This window comes from Artemia franciscana, chromosome 2 (assembly GCF_032884065.1).
Source record: "Artemia franciscana chromosome 2, ASM3288406v1, whole genome shotgun sequence".
Classification (NCBI taxonomy): Eukaryota; Metazoa; Arthropoda; class Branchiopoda; order Anostraca; family Artemiidae; genus Artemia; species Artemia franciscana.
This window is the reverse complement of record NC_088864.1, coordinates 27,710,128-27,729,746: the sequence shown is the minus strand read 5'-3', so window position 1 is coordinate 27,729,746 and position 19,619 is coordinate 27,710,128. Positions and strand designations below refer to the sequence as shown.

General features: G+C 35.7%; 1 protein-coding gene across 7 annotated transcripts in view; it reads left to right on the top strand.

The window, feature by feature from the left end:
* The first annotated feature begins 2,414 nt into the window (after positions 1 to 2,414).
* LOC136039495 (trafficking protein particle complex subunit 5-like) overlaps positions 2,415 to 19,619 on the top strand; it is a 29,659-nt gene continuing 12,454 nt past the window's right edge. Inside the window, exons 1-3 of one of the 7 annotated variants that reach the window (XM_065723315.1) lie at positions 2,415 to 2,514; positions 9,412 to 9,576; positions 18,665 to 18,791. In XM_065723315.1, coding sequence (XP_065579387.1) covers positions 9,428 to 9,576; positions 18,665 to 18,791 — 276 coding nt within the window. In that variant the 5' untranslated portion in view covers positions 2,415 to 2,514; positions 9,412 to 9,427. Of the gene's footprint in view, positions 2,515 to 2,557; positions 2,792 to 3,910; positions 3,934 to 4,443; positions 4,612 to 9,411; positions 9,577 to 18,664; positions 18,792 to 19,619 lie in introns of those variants that run through there. The other 6 variants (XM_065723332.1, XM_065723324.1, XM_065723287.1 and 3 more) reach the window with 6 other exon arrangements.

The window sequence follows — 19,619 nt, the reverse complement described above, 5'->3', positions numbered from 1 at the left end:
ATGATTCATATCCTGAAGATAACTGGTAATCTGAATTTCAATCTGACGCTAACTAAGATAAGAACTACGATCGGGGCTAAGGAGATGGAATGGAACCTTAATTTTATTAAGTAGCAAGTCATACTCTAACATAAATAAGTGGTGATTAATACGGCTCCAATCTTGGATATTGAACCATTTCTTGAAGTTATAAGTTTTGGTAGCATTGATGCACTCAATATAGACACAGATCAGAAGGTGATCAAAGCATAAGCCTTCACGCAAGACTTTGGCTTGGTTCAAGGGAAAAGAAGAGATAATATGATCAAGGTTTGACGTCGAGAAACTAGTGCCCATATAAGTAAAATTTTCATCTTTTTCAACTAGAGAGTAAAATGGTAGAATAGAGGTCAAGATCAATTGACTCCTTGGGAGGGTTTTGTTTGTCAAGTCACAATTAAAGACACCAAGGATTAACAATTAAAGACACGTGAATCAGATGACTTCTCTACTTTCTTGATAAGCCGCCACACGTTTTTGCAAGCACTAAGATGTTTTGAATAAGAGTTTTCATTGCAGTAAATCGTCGGAATGTAAATGTTTATTATTAAAATATCCAGACAAGGTACTGCAAGAATATGATCGCCATATCTAATCTGATTGCATGTTAAAGCAGTCAGAATGACAATGCCACCTGAAAGGCGTCCACGTACTGCAGTATATATTACTGGGGAGAAAAATACAAAGCAATCTGGTGGAATTTTTAGAAGCTCTTTTTTATCTATTGAAACAAAAATGTTCTTGAAGACATATTACATCATTATTTTTTGAGTAACGGGGTCAAAATTGAAATTTTATCAGCGACTTTGCCATTTATTTTCTATGATAGAACTATATAGGGTGCGTCATTGTCTTGGGATATCCTTTAACTGGAATTGAGCCACAGGACACTTATAGCTAATGCATGGGTGACTGGAGGACTAGTAAAAAGTACATTTTGTTGGTTTTATACAGGGATCGTCTTTAGAGCTGGAATGTCCCCTCCACCGCAGACTGAGCAAACGCAAGAGCTATTACAAGAGGTGAAAATATGGCCAAACTGCTGGCAGTTATAGCATCGGTGTGGAAGAAATTTATATTCGTTGATTGGAAGACGCTCGTGACCAATTACAATGATGAAGGGCATTGCTTTGAGTAAATGCTGTTTGTTTTCAAACTTTAGCTTATATGAGTGAGTTGCACCGATCTTGACTGCCAAAACGCAGTTTTCCACCTGAGCACAAACATCTTCAGAGCAAAATCCAGCCGGAAGTCAATGCTTGATTCTCTAACAATATGGGGATTTTATTTTTGCACTGAGGAAAGAATCAGTGGTCGAAATGGCTTGAGCTACAGAATTAGCGGCGTTCTTGCTATCTACGATTACCGTCCAGAGAAATTTAGGAGACTTCAGTTCGATGATGCTAGCACCATCGTTGCCACAAACTTTGTTCAAGTATTCTTTCCGAGATGCAGCATCTGTCACATCTTTGGGAGGGTTTGTCAAAACAACTGCACAGGAGGGGCTCGGAAATATGGATGCGGAGTCATTTTTACTAAACTCACAAACGCTAGAGGAAATGGACCGACCTGACTCAACAAAGTAGTCAAACTTATCAACCAGCTTGTTCAATTTTTAGCTAAAGTAGTGCTAGTCTACCTAACAATTTCTGGAACCTCATCAGATTAAAAAATAACCTATCTTGGGAGACTAATTTTCTTTTCATCGCGTTGTTGAATAGCTTTTACGATGTTTACCACGTTGTCAGCAGAGTTTTTTTGGATGTCCCACGAGTTGCTAAGTTAGCATGAGTCCACACTAGCTCCTTAGCTGCCATAATGGAATCCATACCAAAAAGGCAAGGGCCTTCATTGCTATGTCATCAGAGGGGACAAGTTTGCAAGCGCGAGTTGTATAGTTCAGAACAGCCTTCCAAACAAGTTTTTTGCTTGCCATCTCCTTTAAGCAAAAACTGACCATACATACTCGTGCTTTAAAGTCACCTATCATTGTATTCGAAACTGTCATCAAAAATAAATTACTGACTGCAGTTCCTCAATAAAACGAAACTTGTTGGTTGTATCCACGCATCAGATTTTCACAGCTACATGCAATACACTACTGTTGATGAAAAGCTGGAAGGGACTGAAACTGAAGCCACAGAATAAAAAATATCAGCTTAGACAGAGAAAAATGTTCAAATTTTGTAAAACAGAATAAAACTTGGCACACAAATCTTTAAACAGTTTTTTTCGTATTTCTGGCAAATTTACTAGAAAACTTACTAAATTTCAAAAATTTATTAAATTTGACCTTGATTTACTAAATTTACTAACTCAGGTCTGTTTTTACTAGATTTAGTAAATTTACCAAGTGTGGCAACACAGTATCACCTTAATAAAGACATTATCAACAGGCTCTAGGTAGCCCTACCGCTGGCAGGCTGAGTGATGTCAATCAGGACTAGGCCTAACAGTTTATGGCAAAATTTGCGTGTATGCGATGAAAAATGATTTTTTTTTCTTTTTTTTAGATTGGAGGCAAAACAACAACAGTGCAATAGCATATGAAACCAGCGTATCTGGAGTGAAGAGAGTCAATTCTGTATGCTCCATCATCCCTCTCACAACAACAACAACAACAACATAAAAAGAGGCAGGAAATTTAAAGTATCAAAATTAGGCCCGTCCTTGTTCACATCTTGTTTGAATGAATCAAGGGTTTGAGAATTGAGATTAGATGGTTTGATTACCTAAAAAGTTCCAAAGTAAGGTTAGAGAAAAAGTAACTGCACTCTGCAATTAGGAGTTTTGGTAAAATTCTAGTTTAGTGACTTCTTGTTATCTTGGAAAGGGGTTAGGTTTGGAAAATGAAACCTTTGGGGATGGGTATACAGGGTAAAGTATATCCCAGGGAGGTATTTTAAAGTGCCCATGTCCACTCCTCCCTCTAGAGGGCCCTGAAAGTTGCCTACATGACACCCAGGCTATTGAAATTTTGATGAAACAACATTTTAACTTAATTTTCAGTTACCAGCTGCTTTGGTAAAATTCTAGTTAATTGACTTCTTGCTATCTCAGAAAGGGTTAAGGTTAGGAAAATGAAACTTTCAGGGATGGGTCTACAGGCTAAAGTATGTCCCAGGAAGGTATTTTAAAGCACCCACCTCTACTCCTTCTCCCTCTAGAGGGCCCTGAAATTTGCCTACATGACAGGTCTATACCTATTGAAATTTTGACAAAACAACATTTTACCTTAATTTTCAGTTACTAGTTGCTTTTTCTCTGCCTTTAGTTCTGAAAATGCAATTCCTGTTATTTGAGTAGAATTTTGAGCCATATCAATGTTGTTTTTTTTTTTTAATTTAGAAAATGTATTTGCATATCTTTAAAACCTTATAAAATGGAATTGAGCAAAGTTATGAAGCTGAAAACAATTTTGTTGTAGTTCAATTAAGCAGAAGATCTATTTTGCAAGGTTTCACTTTTATAACATTTTTAAAGGTCAGGGCCCTCTAGAGGGAGAAGGAGTGGAGGTAAGTACCTTAAAATACCTTCCCAGGACATACTTTAGCCTGTAGACCCATCCCTGAAAGTTTCATTTTCCTAACCTAAACCCTTACTGAGATAGCAAGAAGTTAATTAACTAGAATTTTACTGCTGCTTTTTCTCTGCCTTTAATTCTGAAAATGCAATTCCTATTATTTGAGTAGAATTCTGAGCCATATCAATTTTTTTTTTAATTTAGGAAATGTATTTGCATATCTTTAAAACTTTATAAATTGGGATTGAGCAAAGTTGTGAAGCTGAATTTTGTTGTACTTAATTCAAGAAGAAGATCTATTTTGCAAGGTTTCACTTTTACAACACTCATATTTTAAAGGTCAGGACCATCTAGAGGGAGAGAGGGTAGAGGTAAGTACTTCAAAATACCTTCCTGGGACATACTTTTGCCTGTAGACCCATCCCTGAAAGTTTCATTTTCCTAACCTAACTCCTTTCTGAGATAGCAAGAAGTCACTAAACTAGAATTTTACCAGAGTTTTCTAGTTTTTTTCTAAGAGTTTTACTTGATTCTCTGGTTAGGGTTAGACTTGAAGTAGGATTGGCTTGTAGGTGTTTAAATGCTATAATGACATAACCTCTTTTTCTACTGTAGGTATAGGTAGGTTGGAATTTTTAATGCAGTAAGTCTCTCATGGTAAGGGAGGGTTTGCAGGTTTTATGGTATTGTGGTGGTATACTGCTGGACACTTTCAAGAAGTTTCTTATCTCTCTTTTTTGTTATTGTAGCTAGTTGAGAGGTGGCTAGGCTATTTTCAAGGATTGCATTCAGTTTAGCTGTGTCTTCTCTGGCTAATGCCAAGATAGAGGCATAACCCTAGGCTATAGAAAAAGTTTGCTGATTTTGATGGTTCTTACCTTTTTTAGTTGTCATTTTTCATCTATATTTGGTTTAGTAAGTAGTCCATGCTAGGCATTGTTACATAGTGGGCCATTGAACTTAACTGCCATCTATTTAAGTGGAAACAAGTTCCCTCAGCCATATGATATAGTTTACAAGGTGGTTGGCTTCCTTATCAACTTTTGAAGGTACGTTACAATCTTTGTTTGTTTTCAAACTCTCTTGAAAGTTTTTGCTGCACCCCAGAAAAATATTTTGTGCCCATACTTTTTCATGTATCTCTGTGCTGATTAACCCTAGAAAAGTGCTTATTGGCTTGTTCAAATCATTGTTGATAAGACATTGTAAGTACTGCCATCATTTATTTTTTCAGTGCACCAATTTCATCAGATTTGGTTTTGATGACTAGAGGGTGGGTGTTGTATACTGAGCCAGTATGAACTGGTACATAGTGGGCCACTGGCTCACTATGTACTATAGCATTTTTCAAGTAACTGCTTGTAAAAACTGGTTCAGTTCTCAATCTAATATTTTTTCCTGGGAAAGATCAATGATTGTCCCAAAGTGCCAAGGGTCCCTAGGAGTCAGATGGAAGCACATATAAAGGATGCTGTAGAACAGAGAGCTGAATTGGAAGAACATACTTGACAAGCCCTTAATAAAGTGTGTGAAGACCAAAGTGTCTGGAAGGCTGCTGCTATGTTTGGCATTCCCAAAGCAACATTACGATGGCATTATAGTGACTACAAGAATTTGAGGAAGGATCAGAAGCTTTTGGCCTGCCTGTTGAGAAAGCATTGCTTTGTTGCTGTTTTTTCTCCTAATGAAGAAGCTACTTTTGGCGATTTACTTGATTATGGCTTCAAACATGTGCTATGGTCTGACTGACCTGGAGCAAGAAAAGTTGCTTATCAATATGTTTTGGCAAACAACAAAAAAGTACCTCAGGCATCAATTGACAATGCAAAGACTAGGAAAGAATGGATGTATCACTTTTGATCACAAAGCCCAACATTATTGCTGAGGAAAACAGAGGCAACCAGCTTCAACTTGTACAATGCAAACCAGTTTTTTGGAAATTTGTACTCTTGAAAAAAGCAAATTCACTGCATCTGATATCTATAATGTAGACAAAACAGGTGTGACAACAGCACATAAGCCCCCTCAAGTCTTTGCAGAGAAAGGTAGAAAAATAGTAGGCAAGGTTACTTCAGCCAAAAGAGGCACTCTAATTACAATGATTGGAACAGTTGCTTCAAGTAGAAATTTCTTACCACCTTATTTTGTCTTTCCAAGAAAAAAGTGCAAGCCCCACATGCTAAATGGAAGTTCTGATGGGTTGGCTGCTGGGGCAAACATGTCTGGGTGGATATCACAAGACTTGTTCTGGGATTACTTGCAGCATTCTGTGAAGCATCCATGTGTCTCACCTGAGCAAAAGAAGCTGCTGATCCTGGATAATCATGAGTCATATATTTCACTAAATGGTGTGAACATAACAAAAGAAAATGGCATTGTCCTTCTTACCATTCCCCCTCATAGTAGCTACAGGCTACAACCACAACCACTGAAAATGTGTGTGTTGGGGGGGGAGAGAGGGTTTTTACTGACTATTTCTAATCAATAATTAGCATAAAGTCCAATTTGAATACAATACATAAAATCACTGCAAATATCATCAAAACCCCTGTATTTACCATCTGAGGATAAGATTTCATTATATGTTGTGTCACTATTTTGATGCTCTTTATTTAACCAACTATAAAACTGTGGCACCATGTGTAAGTTTACAGGAGGAGTTAGTTTACTGCTGCATTTATCAACCAAGCAAAAGATTTCTGTAGATGACATGTCAGTATTCTTGCAGTCTTTATTTAACCAATCAGAATATTTTGGCTGCCTTAGAAAATTGTGACACTTTGCAACACAATTATACCAACTCATTGTTTTTACTGAGTGTCCAAAAACATTTAGAGAGTGGACATCCCCCAATACATGACTGTCCTGGCCATGTGACATGCTTATAGTTGCTCTGGGCTTTGGATTTTGAGTTTATTCATTGTTGCTAAAGTACTCTATTCTAGCTCTTTTATTAAATTAAAAAATGCCAAATTATATGTATATTTAGCAAAAGAATGGTTGAAATGGCAACAATTTTTTCAGAATAGCCTTTATGCATTCCCCAAGTCTCATGACCACTACTAGTAACTCACTGCAGTACAAAGCCACCTGAGGCCTTCACAGATCTATGTGCTTCTTCTTCATCCCAATCTATTCAAAGCCCCTCTCTTTTCCTTAAATCCTTCCTTGCAACATCCTCCCACCCCATTTGTAGGCAACCTGATTTTCAGTTGGTTGACAATGACAATATTTTGCAATCCGCTATTTTTCTCAGCCTTTCTCTCATTATAGCACTTGAAGGTATGATTGAATAATACTTTTTTACATTATACTGTTAGAGATACAGTCAGTCTAACATGTACCAAAAACAATCTGTGGGCAATTTCTTGAGAAAACATCTAGCAAATCCTCCTCTGCTTTGTTTTTGAGTACCTAGACTTCAGAACCATGGTTGACTACAGTTATCAGAGTAGCTTTCAATACTCTAATCTTGGTTTATCCTGTTGGAGCATTTATGCTATAACCAGATTTTACTTCATATCTACCTAGTTGAATATAGGGTAAAGGTACAAATGATCTGACAGTTTTTGTAAAAAAAAGAATCACTTTCTACTCCAGAAGGCTTAATTTAAACAATTTTGGTTTGAAAAGGGTTTCAGTATGTAAAAAAAATATCTATGAATCTAATTGTTTGATTAGAAGTTTTAAGTTTTTTTCAGAGCAGGGTTCAAAATTCTAATTTTCTCAAATTGGAGCATCTTCATCTACAAATTCGACAGAATGAAAAAGCTACCTGTTTTTGACACAAGTCAGAACCCAATTTGACATGTGTCAAAATACTTGGGGAATGCTTGTGGGCAGATCCTTGTGGATTTGACATGCCTATTCTTTTTCTTTTTTATTTGTTTCACTTATTCTTTTTATTCTTTGTTTCTCCTCAACTTTTTTAAGTGTGTAAATGTATAAATACTATTCAGATAATGGAAGCGAAAACTGAAAAAAATGCCTCAGGTATAAGGACAAAATTCGATAATCATATAGAGTGTAATTGTGTGATCTAGGTCTCTATAATATAATGTGTGATATCATAGTGGGATATATGCCTCTTTATAAACGCTATCTGGGATGGCCCACTTTCTCTCAGCTTTAATGGTCCAGCGAAGATTTCTTTGTTGTTCTCAGTTAAATTGTTGTCAACATTTGACCATTTCAAAATTAATCTACAAGTTTAGTCCACTTAAAAAAAATTTTTAGTGTTGACTGTCCTTTGTCTGAAAGTCCAGAATTCTTGAAATATGAATGTCCTACTTAATACTATTAGGCATTTGTGACACCATGGTGTTTAACATGTTTCATAAGCATTTTGGATGGGATAAGAATTTATGCTAATTAGGGAGGGGTTCAGAGGGAATATTTTGTGTTTTACAGCTTGTGATATATTGTAATGAAAACATGTATAAAATTTACTAAGAGAGGGTACACTTCAAATTTTTTCAGTGATAAATGAATTAGGGTGTTGTGATCAACCATGTAAAATGCTTAAAATTATGAACATAGTATGAGGTCAAGCAGCAGTTCCTCAGATGATAGAAAAATCTAGCATCAAATAAGTAAAACTACAATAAAAAAAAGCCTCTTTCATGTGAAATATTAACACAAATAATTATCATCAAACCTCTTGTTGTTGAGAAATCACCCATAAATTTGATGACCATGTTTTCGTTAGAGGGCTCTTGGATTTTGACACCAATTGTTTCTCATCTGTTTTACATGTTCATTAAAGTTTTGATAGAATCACCTATATGTCAACAGGGCCCATTGCTGTCTGTTGAAAATTTCAACAAGGTTACTACAAGATATCAAATGAACTGAATTTCATAATAGAAACTAATATTTACATTTGGATTTGGCTGAAAGAACATTTTTAGTCAGTCTGGTATTCCACTACATCAGACAAGAATTTTCAACACTTGGAACATAGTTTTGTCAATATAATATCAGCTGCGATTTTAACTGAATTTTATTGAGAAAAAGACGATATGGCTATATTTTAGAGAAGATCAGATGTATGTTGATGCATTGATGCTGACCCCAACGTTTTTTTGTCGGAAAATAGCCTAGTAATGACAGTTTGAATATTACATAGCTAAAAAATTGCCGGGGGCTCATTTTGTGTCAAAAACAAGAGACTGATTGAATTGAGCATTCTTTACTTATCTGGGTGTATTGGATATAGTGTCCACGTTTTGCATTGCCAAAATATAATGAAGACTTCAAGAGATGGTGTTCCTAGTCATGACTAAGTAGAGTTATCCTGTTTTGAAGGACAATTTCGTAAGTGGTTCCAAAATTGCACTGTCAAATCATTGATGCCTTTACCCTGCATTTTTTTTGGCCTTAATCACTTCATACCAAGGTGTGGGTTTGACCATGGTATGCATAGCCACATATCCTACTAGTAAGATTTTGTTCAAGGACCTTGGAATAAAACATTATCTAGTTTAATATTTAGGCTTGACATGTAGTGTAGTCAGATAATATTTTTACATTATTTTTACATTAGATAAAACATCTGAGGGTTTGGGGGCGCAGTAGCCCCACTGATATTTTGGTAGCGTATATGTGTAAACCATGGTTAGCATTGTGGCTTCCTTTTTGTTCTTTTTGATGTTATGACAAAAAAGACACTGTTCAAAAAACAGGTTGTTTTCTCTGTGCTGTTAAATACTTTGGCAGCTAGAAAAACATTTCTTTCACAATCTAATATGTTATTTAGGCTTTTTAACCCAAATGAAGTTTAGATTAGTTTGTTTTAAATTAGTTTCCCTTTTTTATTGCTATTAAATTAAAGTATTAATCTTCTTCAGGTTCTAAGAATAAATCATGGGAAGCAAATTGAAGCAAACGATTTTTGATAAGCCTATCAGCAAAGGAAAACAGGAAGTCAGCTCAAGTATATTTGCTCTTCTTTTCTCAGAGATGATTGACTATTCACATAACAGGTCAAATTCTATTCAGGATCTTGAGACCAGGTAGTCAATTCTTCTGGTTTTATTTCTTGCACATAACTTTTGTATTTTGCTCTAATGTGCAGATAAAAAAACATGTTTTTTGTCCATTAATGGTATCAAATAATTGGTATCAAAGGTGCATACAAGAACAATCCTTAGGCAAGTGGTCTGTTTGTTAAAGAACACTTACTTGTGTGAAACCTTAATTTTTGGCAAAAAAAATGACTTGTTTTAGTATAATACTTGTCTATAAATACCTTCTTATGTTAAAACTCAGCTGTGCGCATCTTTGTCAAATAATACCTATGCACTGGAGAAAATAATGCCCATTTTGAATTGTAATTATGTTAATGATAAAGAACAAATACATGTATTACATGATCAAATAACAATAGAAGTTGTATCAGTTCCCAAAAATGTAGAGTAGGGGGGACAAGGATTCTTTCCAATTCTTTATGAAGATATAAAAAGGCTATTCTTTGAAATTGGGGGGGGGGGATTTTGTTCTATTCTAATTTTTTAATTAAAGTGGAAAAGAAAGATATTTTTCAAAACCCATGGGGCAGCAATTCCCCCTCCTAAATAAGTGCTCCTGAAATACATCCAAGGTTTGTTTAAAAAGGCAAAAAGATAAATAAGGTAAATGGTATGAAATGTTGCAATGTAGAAACTTGTATAATGTATAAAAATATTGTGGTTCAATCCTGCTGTCTAGTGCCATAATGAGAGAAAGGTCAAGAAAAATGACAGATTGCAAAATATTGTCATTGTCAACCAACTGAAAATCAGGTTGTCTGTAGATAGAGTGGGAGGATGCTGCAAGAAAGAATTGAAAGAAAATGGGAATTTCTTGAGAGGTTTTAAAGAGGGAGGCTTTGAATAGATTGGGATGTAGAAGGAGCACACAGAGCTGTGATAGCCTCAGGTAGCCTTGTACTGCAGTTAGTTGTTAGTAGTAGTAGTACTAGTCATGAGACCTGGGGGATAAAAAATATTTTCAGAATAGCCTTAACCAGAAAGGCAATTCTGAAAATATTATTGCCATTTCAACCATACTGTTGCTAAAGATACATCTAGTCGGGTGGATGCCCTCTTTTCACTCTTAACTCTTAAAACGGTAACTAGAACTTTCAGTTTTTTAATCAAATAATCCAAATCTGAAATTTGTACAACCACTCCTTACATAAAAACCTTATATGCCTTTGTTGCATAACTTAAGACACTTGCCCCTAAGCTCTGAGGTGTTGTGTCAACCCTGGAGTTTTGTTATTTTATCTTTAAACTTATTTTGATCGGAAGCATTTGGGGGGAAAAGTGCCTTGCAGGGTGGGGAGGGGGGGTTTAGTTGTACTACGATCACTTTTGACTTAAAAATGGCTCTAGAAATTCTGATTAATGAGTCTTCTTCGAAGTTTATGCTACCATTACTTCCATAAAAACTTTAGGCTATATGCCCAGGGAGGTAACTAAAACACTTGCTCTCAGGTTCTGGGGGGGGGAAGGTTGTGTTATTCTTGGAGTTTTGTTACGTGATTTTTGGTCTATTTCGAACAAAATGGCTATATAAAAAATTCGATTGGTCGCATTCGGGGGTAAAAGGGTTAGTGGGGCAGGCCTAGTTGCCATCAGATCACTTTTGACTCTTAATAAGGGAACTAGAGCTTTGAATTTCTAATTATTTGAGTTCCCTCTGAAGTTAATTTGACGCCTCTTCCATCAAACCTTAAATGTCCTGGGGCACAAATTACAACCCTTAATTCCCCCCATTTCTGGGAGGGTATTTTGATCCCAAAGCTTTCGTTATCTGATAGTTGGTCTGATTAAAAGAAAATGCCTATATCAAATTCATTGGATGTGTTTAAGGAAAAGAGGGTTTGTATGAGGGGAGCGATGATAGATGATCTCTGATCACTTTTGACTCTTAAACTATAACTGGGACTTTCAATTTCCAATCAAATGAGTTACATCCGAAGTTTATACCATTGCACCTTTCATAAAAACCTTATATGTCCCTTGGGCATACCTTAAAGCACTTGCCACTGGGATGTGGGGGTTGAGTTGACCCTGGGGTCTTTGTTATCTGATGATTTAACTATTTTCAATAAAATGACCATCTCAAAATTTTTATCACATGGGTTTGGGTAAAAAGGGTATGGGGGGCTAGTTGGCCTCTGATCTCTTAAAAAGTGAACTAGAATTTTCAATTTCCTATCAAATGCACCCTTTCTGAAGTTTATACGAGTAGCCTTCCCAAAAGAACCATATATGCCCCCAAGGCATAGCTCACAATGCCTGTCCCCAGGCCCTGGGGGTTTGTGTTGACCCCTGGGTTTTTGTTATCTGATCTGATCTTTTAGCTATTTTCAAATTTTTATTGGATTTATTTTAGGAAAAAAGGGCGTGGGGATTATTTGCCCTCCAATCTCTTTTTGACTCCTAAAAGGGACACTATAATTCTCGATCAAATGAGCCCCCTCTGAAGTTTATCCAACCATCCCTTCAATATGAAGTGCCTCTGTGGAAACAAAAAATTATATCGGAGTCTGATGGCCTTAGGGTTGGTGGTGAGAGGATAGTTGCCATTGGATTACTTTTGACTCCTAAAAAGGGAACTGGGACTTACAATTTCTAATCATTTGAGTCACCTTCGAAGTTTATACGAATGACTTTTCCATAAAAACATTATGTGCCCCAGGCATAAGTTAATACCCTTCTCCGAGTTTTTTGAGGAGGGTATGTTGACCCCAAAGGTTTTGTCTTCTGATCTTTAGACTATTTCAAACAAAACGACTACCTCAAAATTCTAATTGGATACATTTGGGAAAAGAGTGTTTGAGGAGGCGATGTATGCCCGTTGATTACTGTTGATGACTCTTAAAAAAGTTACTAAAACTTTCAATTTTCCATCAAATGAGCCACCTCTGATTTATACGACCACCCGTTACATAAAACCTTATCTGCCCCCAAGGCATAAATTACAACACCTCCCCCGTGCTCTGCGGGGCTGTGTTGAACCCTGAGTTCATTTGATCTTTAAACTATTTTGAACAAAATGGCTATCTCAAAATTTTGAACGGATGCATCTGGGGAAACTTGGCCTGGAGGGGGGGGGTCTAGTTGCACTCCGGTCACTCTTGACTCTTAAAAAGAGCTCTGTAAATTCCGATTTCGATCGAATGTGCCCACTCCATAGCTTATACAACCGTCCCTTCCGTAAAACCTTATATGCCTCCGGGGCATAGTTTATGACACTTTCCCCTAGGTTCTCGGGGGCTATATTATCCCTGGAGTTTTTGGTTGGAGTTTTTGTGGACTCATAAAAAGGCAACTAGAACTTTTAATTTCCATCAAATGAGCTATATCTGAAGTTCATACATCCAACCATTACATAAAAACCTTATATGCCCCAGGGCATAAGTTTAAACACTTGCCCCCAGGCTCTGAGGGTTTGTATCGGTCCTAGAGTTTTTCTTATCTAGTGTTTGAACTATTTTTAACAAAATGGCTATCCCAAATCTTTATTGGATGGATTTGGGGAAAAAAGGGTATGGGGAGCAGCTTTCCCTCTGATCTCTTTTGACTCTTAAAAAGTGAACTAGAACTTTCAATTTCTGCCCAAGTGAGCCCTCTCTGAAGTTTATGCGAGTATCCCTTCCATAAGAACTATATATGTCCCAGGGAATAACCTACAACGCCTACCCTCGGGGCCTGGGGGTTCTTGTTTACACCAGAGTTTTTGTTATCTGATCTTTGAACCATTTTTAACAAAATGGCTATCTCAAAATTTGTACCAGATGCATTTGGGAAAAAAAGGGTGTGGGAGGGGGGGAGCTCCAATCACTTTTGTTCTTAAAAAGGGCACTATAACTTCCGATTTTCAATTGAGTGAGCCCTCTTCGAAGTTTACACGAACACCCCTTCCATATGAAGGGCGTCTGGGAAAAAAATAAAACATTGGAGCCATATGGCCTTAACTATAGGCAACGCTATAGCGTTGCCTCTGATAATTCATGGTCTGGATATAGTTTTGAGTATATTGATTCTTGTAAAATTAATTAATTCCCTATCAAAAACCAAGAGATATGCTGTGCTTAATTTTTGTAGTACAGTCATTTGTAAGCCAAAGAAGATAATGGCGTTGTCATTTTTTTTTTTTATTTCAATGTCATTGTATTACATTACATAAAAATAATTACGACCCTTACTGACCTTTTTCTTAAAGAAGCTTAATACTGCAGCAGAGTTATCAAAAATCTCAGTAAGAAACCCTGAAAATGAGCTTTTGAATAAATGCTACTGTAAAAATGTTGTACTTCTGCTACTTGAAAACAGGTATGTCTATCTAGCACTTTCCATGAATTCTTAGCAAAGCTTGAAACAATGGGTTTCCTTGCACTCTGTTTATAATGATCTGATTTTTAAGAAAACTACTCGTAGTAGCAGGGGCGTAGCTCCAGGATTTTTATGGGGGGAGGGGGGTCCACACCCGGATAGTTAATGGGCATAGCCTATCCTTCAGGGGAAAGCATTTTCGGTATTATTATATAAGTGTAACACTAGCTAAGTAATTTACTGCCAACTATGACCTCTACTTTATTTGGGTGAGGTTTATATTAACGGAATATTCAGGTAGCTAAGAAATAAACTTACCTCTATAGCCAGAATTTCTTCCCGAATCCAAATTTAATATGCCTTTGTGTCGGAAATAAACTTAAACTCCACCCCTATATATATTATTTCTGGGTATATATTTGTGCATTAAGGGGGTGGAGGTGAATTTCAAACTTACCTCTATAGTCAGAATTACATTTTGAGTCCAAATCTAACATTCATTGGCATCAGAAATGAACTTAACCCCCTTCCTTATGTGCAAATATATACCCTGAATTGGAATATATATATATATATATATATATATATATATATATATATATATATATATATATATATATATATATATAAAGAGAGAGAGAGAGAGGTAAAGCTCATTTCCGACGATAATCCTTGTTAAATTTGGATTCAGGATACAATTCTGACTATGGAGGTAAGTTTATTTCTTAGCTACCTGAATAGTCTGTTAATATAAACTTTATACCTTTATTTTAAGTAGATAAAATGTTAAAAACTACTAAATGATTATAAACGTTCAAAATTTCAAATTTTTGCCCCTAAAATTACTTCTCCCGGGACGATTGTCCCTTCAACCCCTTTCCTCTAAAACCAACGGTGGGGAAAGTGGTGTAAGAAATCTTCTGAAAAGCACAAGCTTAAATGTGCTTTAAAGATGTCTGAAGACTCTGACGATTCTGTTCCGAATTTTCTCCTGTTAGTCTATTGGGAAAAATACAACCCCCTTCATTGAACAACAAGAACAATTACTTTTTTCATGGGCAGCAGTTATATGTCCTCTTGTTTTTCTTCTTCGTTATTGAGGCATTGAAATATCATAAAGAGCTGTTTAAGGACTCATAAGACATAATTCTTATATTTAATCTTTTTTTATATACTAGACTCGGTAAGGTCGTCTTAAGATGCCACATGGTGCTCTAAAAGCGCAATTTGGGTGACATGTTTGGAACGGAAAGGCTGGGCCGGACATATGGGCATCGTGGAGGGCTAATTATGGGCTCATTTATTAACTAATTTTTTATATTTAATTGATCTTTATAAATTGGATTTTATCCGGCAATCATGGCAACTTGGCACCCAAAAACTGAGCTTTTTTTTTAATTTTTGATTAAATAAAAAATTACAAAAAAGCATGCTGCCCAATGAAAAAAACTTGGTGGAGAAATTATCGCCAACCCTGCAGAAACTCTCCTCTATGGAGAATCCCTCTGGAAATTGTCCTTAAATTTAAAATAGTGACCGTCTTTTTAAGTTAAAATACTCGAAAATATGTGTGAATTAATAACTCACTCGTTGAGCATTGTGGTAGAAAGCTAACATTGATTAAAACTTGCCAGGGATGGAAAAATTGACACATAGAGTTGCAAATTCACCTTCCCTTTCGTATCTTTGTTAAAAAAATAAGATCTAAAGAAATTACAAATTCCTTTTTATTGTGTAGATCAAGGTATGGGAAGTATACATTTCCAGGGGGGGGGTATTGAATACACTTTGTCTAAAATTCCTTCTCCAAGCAAAGACGGGTCTGCTAGTACTTTATATTAAAACTGATAACAATAGATAAAGAGTAAGGGTTGGCACCTCTTATTTGTAAGCAAAAATTTCTAAATTGTGAGAAAAATATGCATATATTGTTCGGGTTGACTTTATCCCACTTACAACTGACATTTCGCACATCATGCTGATGCAGAGATAAATGTCACATAAGTAGTGCTGGCGTTACGTGAAATACTTTTAATAAAAGTAATAATCTTCGGCACATTTATGGCAATTTTTTTTTAGCTGGTTAAAAGAAATATTTTGAAAAGTAAAAATAGTGAGAAATCAGCATGGTATTGTACATAGAGGCTGCTCTACATTTATAGGTTAGTATGTGGATCCAAAATGTAAGGAACAGGACGTTATCAGCGCTCATTAGGCGTTTCAATTACAAAATAAGAGAATTTGGAGTTATATTTAAATTTTGATTCAAATGCTGGAAGTAAAAAATTAAAACACGGAAGTGACCCCTGGAGCTGATCCCTTGCCCCTACTAACTTTTATTACTAAACTGCAACCGATTTAACCTATCTAGCTACAGTATGAATATTGTTATAAAAAGTGCTAAGTCTCATTTTCTTTTTCGATGATTTCTTTTCATGTTTTTCAATGAGAAAATTCCTTGTTTTCAATGATATCTTGTTTTTTAGTGATTCCATTTCCATCCAATAGGCAGATGTAGAGGTTAAAGCCTATTCATATCCATTTTTGAATGTTTTAAAACAAGATAATCTTGACCTGAACTAACGTGGCGAAAAAGGAACTATAGTACATTTTCGCTATTTTGTCATTAACTAGGCTTACCTGTTTACTTGATCGTAAGGTTTTGAAGCCGGTATGCTTGTATAAATATCAATGTGCAACATATGAGGAAGTGTAATGGACCCAGTTTTTTGCGTTTGTTTTATATCAGAAACAAGGATATATTAATTTTTAAAAAAATCTACTGAAAGCAAAGAACGGAGTTAAAACTTAAAACGAGCAAAGCAACAGTTTTAAAGTTACTTATTAATTTTTTCTCCAAATTATTTGGTGGCACCTGCCTCTCCCCCCTCAGCGACGCCACTGTGTAGTAGTAAATGCTTGTGAGGTTGAGCTTCAAAATAGTTGAATATTATAAGCTAGTCATGTAAAACTATTTGACAGGAGAGAGGATTCTTTTTACCCACAAGCAAATGAAATGAAATTTCATTTGCGTATAGCCTTTAATGTTATGTCGACTCAACTCAAAGTAACGTAATTAAGGTCCATCTAATGTAAAGCTATTTGTATTTGCGAAGAAAACACAGATTCTTCAAAAGAGCATGGAATATCTGCAAGCCAAAGGGAAGCCCTGAGTTTATCACAATCTAGATTCGTGCCCGAAGTTGTAACCTTCATTTGAGGAACTGTATTAATTGCTCTAGGTACAGATCTGTCCTCAGAACAGTTACTCCCTTCATCTTGTTGAATAATTTCATTGACTGAATATTTCATCCTTTATCAGCAGTCCATCTGTGTTTCTTTGTTATGGATTAACTTCAATTTGTTACAGACCGCTTTAAGTTAGGTCTCCGCAAGCTTACTTTCTTTTTCATCTTGTTTGTCGAATTTTCAAATCGTTTATCATCAAACAATCCATGGCAAGTAAATGTGACTCTTGCCATAGTAACAGAAACTCTAGAAAAGGAGTTTTAAGTTTAAAAAATATATACTCCTGCATCAAAAGAAATTCAATATTCCCGTTATTCCAGATATGGAAATTGGAATGTATCCCAACATGTATCCAACATTCCAGATACGGAATGTTGGATACATGTCGAGAAATGGGTAAATAGACCAACAAGGGGCATGCTCTTGGAAGTTTTACTATCAAATTCAGCATATCTGAGTACTCGAAAGCAGTGATTTAAACCCCTACCTATGAAAATACGAATGTTCGTATTTTTTTTCTAGTTTGGTCACAGATACATGTTTTTATTTCTTGCTTTTCTTTGTTTTTTTATTATTTAATAGGGATCATATCAAACTGCTAGTCGTGGAAAACCTGAACAACTCCTTTGGATTGAAATTGAAATTCCTTGTGTCCTATTGAAGTAACGGAAGAGATAACACTTCAAAAAAGCGGCACATCTATCGAGGGAAAGTTCTGAAATAGCCAATCGATTTATAACTGTTGGAAAGATATTTATATAGCTTTTGCTGGTCTCAAAGTTGTAAGGCTCCGCGGTAGCTTAGTGATATCAAAACATAATGGTAGTCCGTATAGAATAGACGGGTATTATAGGCAACTATTTTTTAAGCTTCATTTGGCAGCGTTGATTTATTTGAGGCTTCATTAATTTGTGTACACTTTTGCGTAGTTGTCTACCTACTTCCAAGAGTTAAATTTCTGGAAGAAATCTCACATATTGGGCATGTTTTTACTTCTTAGATAATTTTCAATCCTACCACCCACCCACCACATAATAGACTCCCTCCTAATTATGTGTGTATGTATTTAATCGTATTCTGGCCGTTACGATCTAGTCCCTACATAAGAGAAGAAGGCGATCTATATTTTCACAATTTTTCCACTTCAGTAACCAAGTATAAGGCAAATAGTTGATAAATATTTCATCATTAAAAAATGTAAGTAGATGGAGAGACAAAAAGAATTCAGAGCCCCTGGAGTAATATTATGCTGAAATGTAATTAAACGGATTCTACATACTTGAAAGGAAGCAAAAACTAAAGACAAAACTTTTGCATCGAAATGGTTGTTATTGTTATCTTCTTTCATTGCATTTGCAGTGTTTATATAAAACAGTCTCTGCAGTCAACTTACTCTTGTATTTTTCATTGAAGTTTCCAGAGGTCTAAAGAAAAAAATATCAATCTGTTAATGATACTTATCCTAGATTGTAATGGTTTTTTTTCTATATTATTATTGTGTCCAGCCTCGGCTTTTATACTTTTGCAGATTATCCAAACTTGGGTATCATGTTGGACAGAAAATGCTGGATGTTGTCTGGTACAGAGAGAAAGGGTCAAAAAGAGAAACTAAATTGCTACAGGTTTTATTATTTATCAAATCAATATTCTGGAAGGTAAGATAGGCTATCACCTTTTTAAATTACAATTTTTTCTACAAAATGAATTTGCAAACACTTGTTCGTAAGGAATGACGTGTTGTAAAATTGACATCAAAATGACTATTCAGTGAAAAAAGCTTATTGTCAATGTCAGCCTGTCCGAAATATTTCAGTATGACCGATTATCCGTCATTAAACCACGTGTTGGCGTCCTTGTGTGCTTAGAGGTGGTAATTTATTAATGTATTGATTACACTGAGAGATAAAACTGAACTTGATATGGAGCCTAAGTTGCTGAATTCAAGTTTAAATATAATTATAATGTATTTATTGTTACTTTAAAAAAAGTAAAAGAGAGAGCGAGAGATAGCTCCTTAGTGCAGTCTTCGTTGCATTTTCTTGTTTTGTCGTGCTTAGTCGATTTGGTCTCAGTAATTATTTAAGTGCAAAAACTTTCTTGAGTCAAAAACTGTGTTTCTCTTCGCTATTGATTTACGAAAGGTGAGAATTTGAATTCGTTGAGGACGTACTGTTTTAAGAGTATATTTATGGTAAATGTTGTGCATGTTGAAGTAAATTCTTTTCTACTCTTTTTTCATAAGTGTTAAAAACTAAAACTAAGTTATGAAATAATCAGGAGAACTAAACTGTAATTTGAAACCGTGTCTACTTAAACCTTGATTTTTCGAGTCGTTCTTGCAATTTAAAAAAAAAAAAAATCAAAGGGTGAGAGCATGTGCCTAGGTTCAAAACTGTCCCACTTTTTTCTGTTATTCCTTGAAGAAAGTGGAGGGCTCTGCCTCTCTTTTCCATTGGAACCTCATTGTTCTATACATTCTCTTT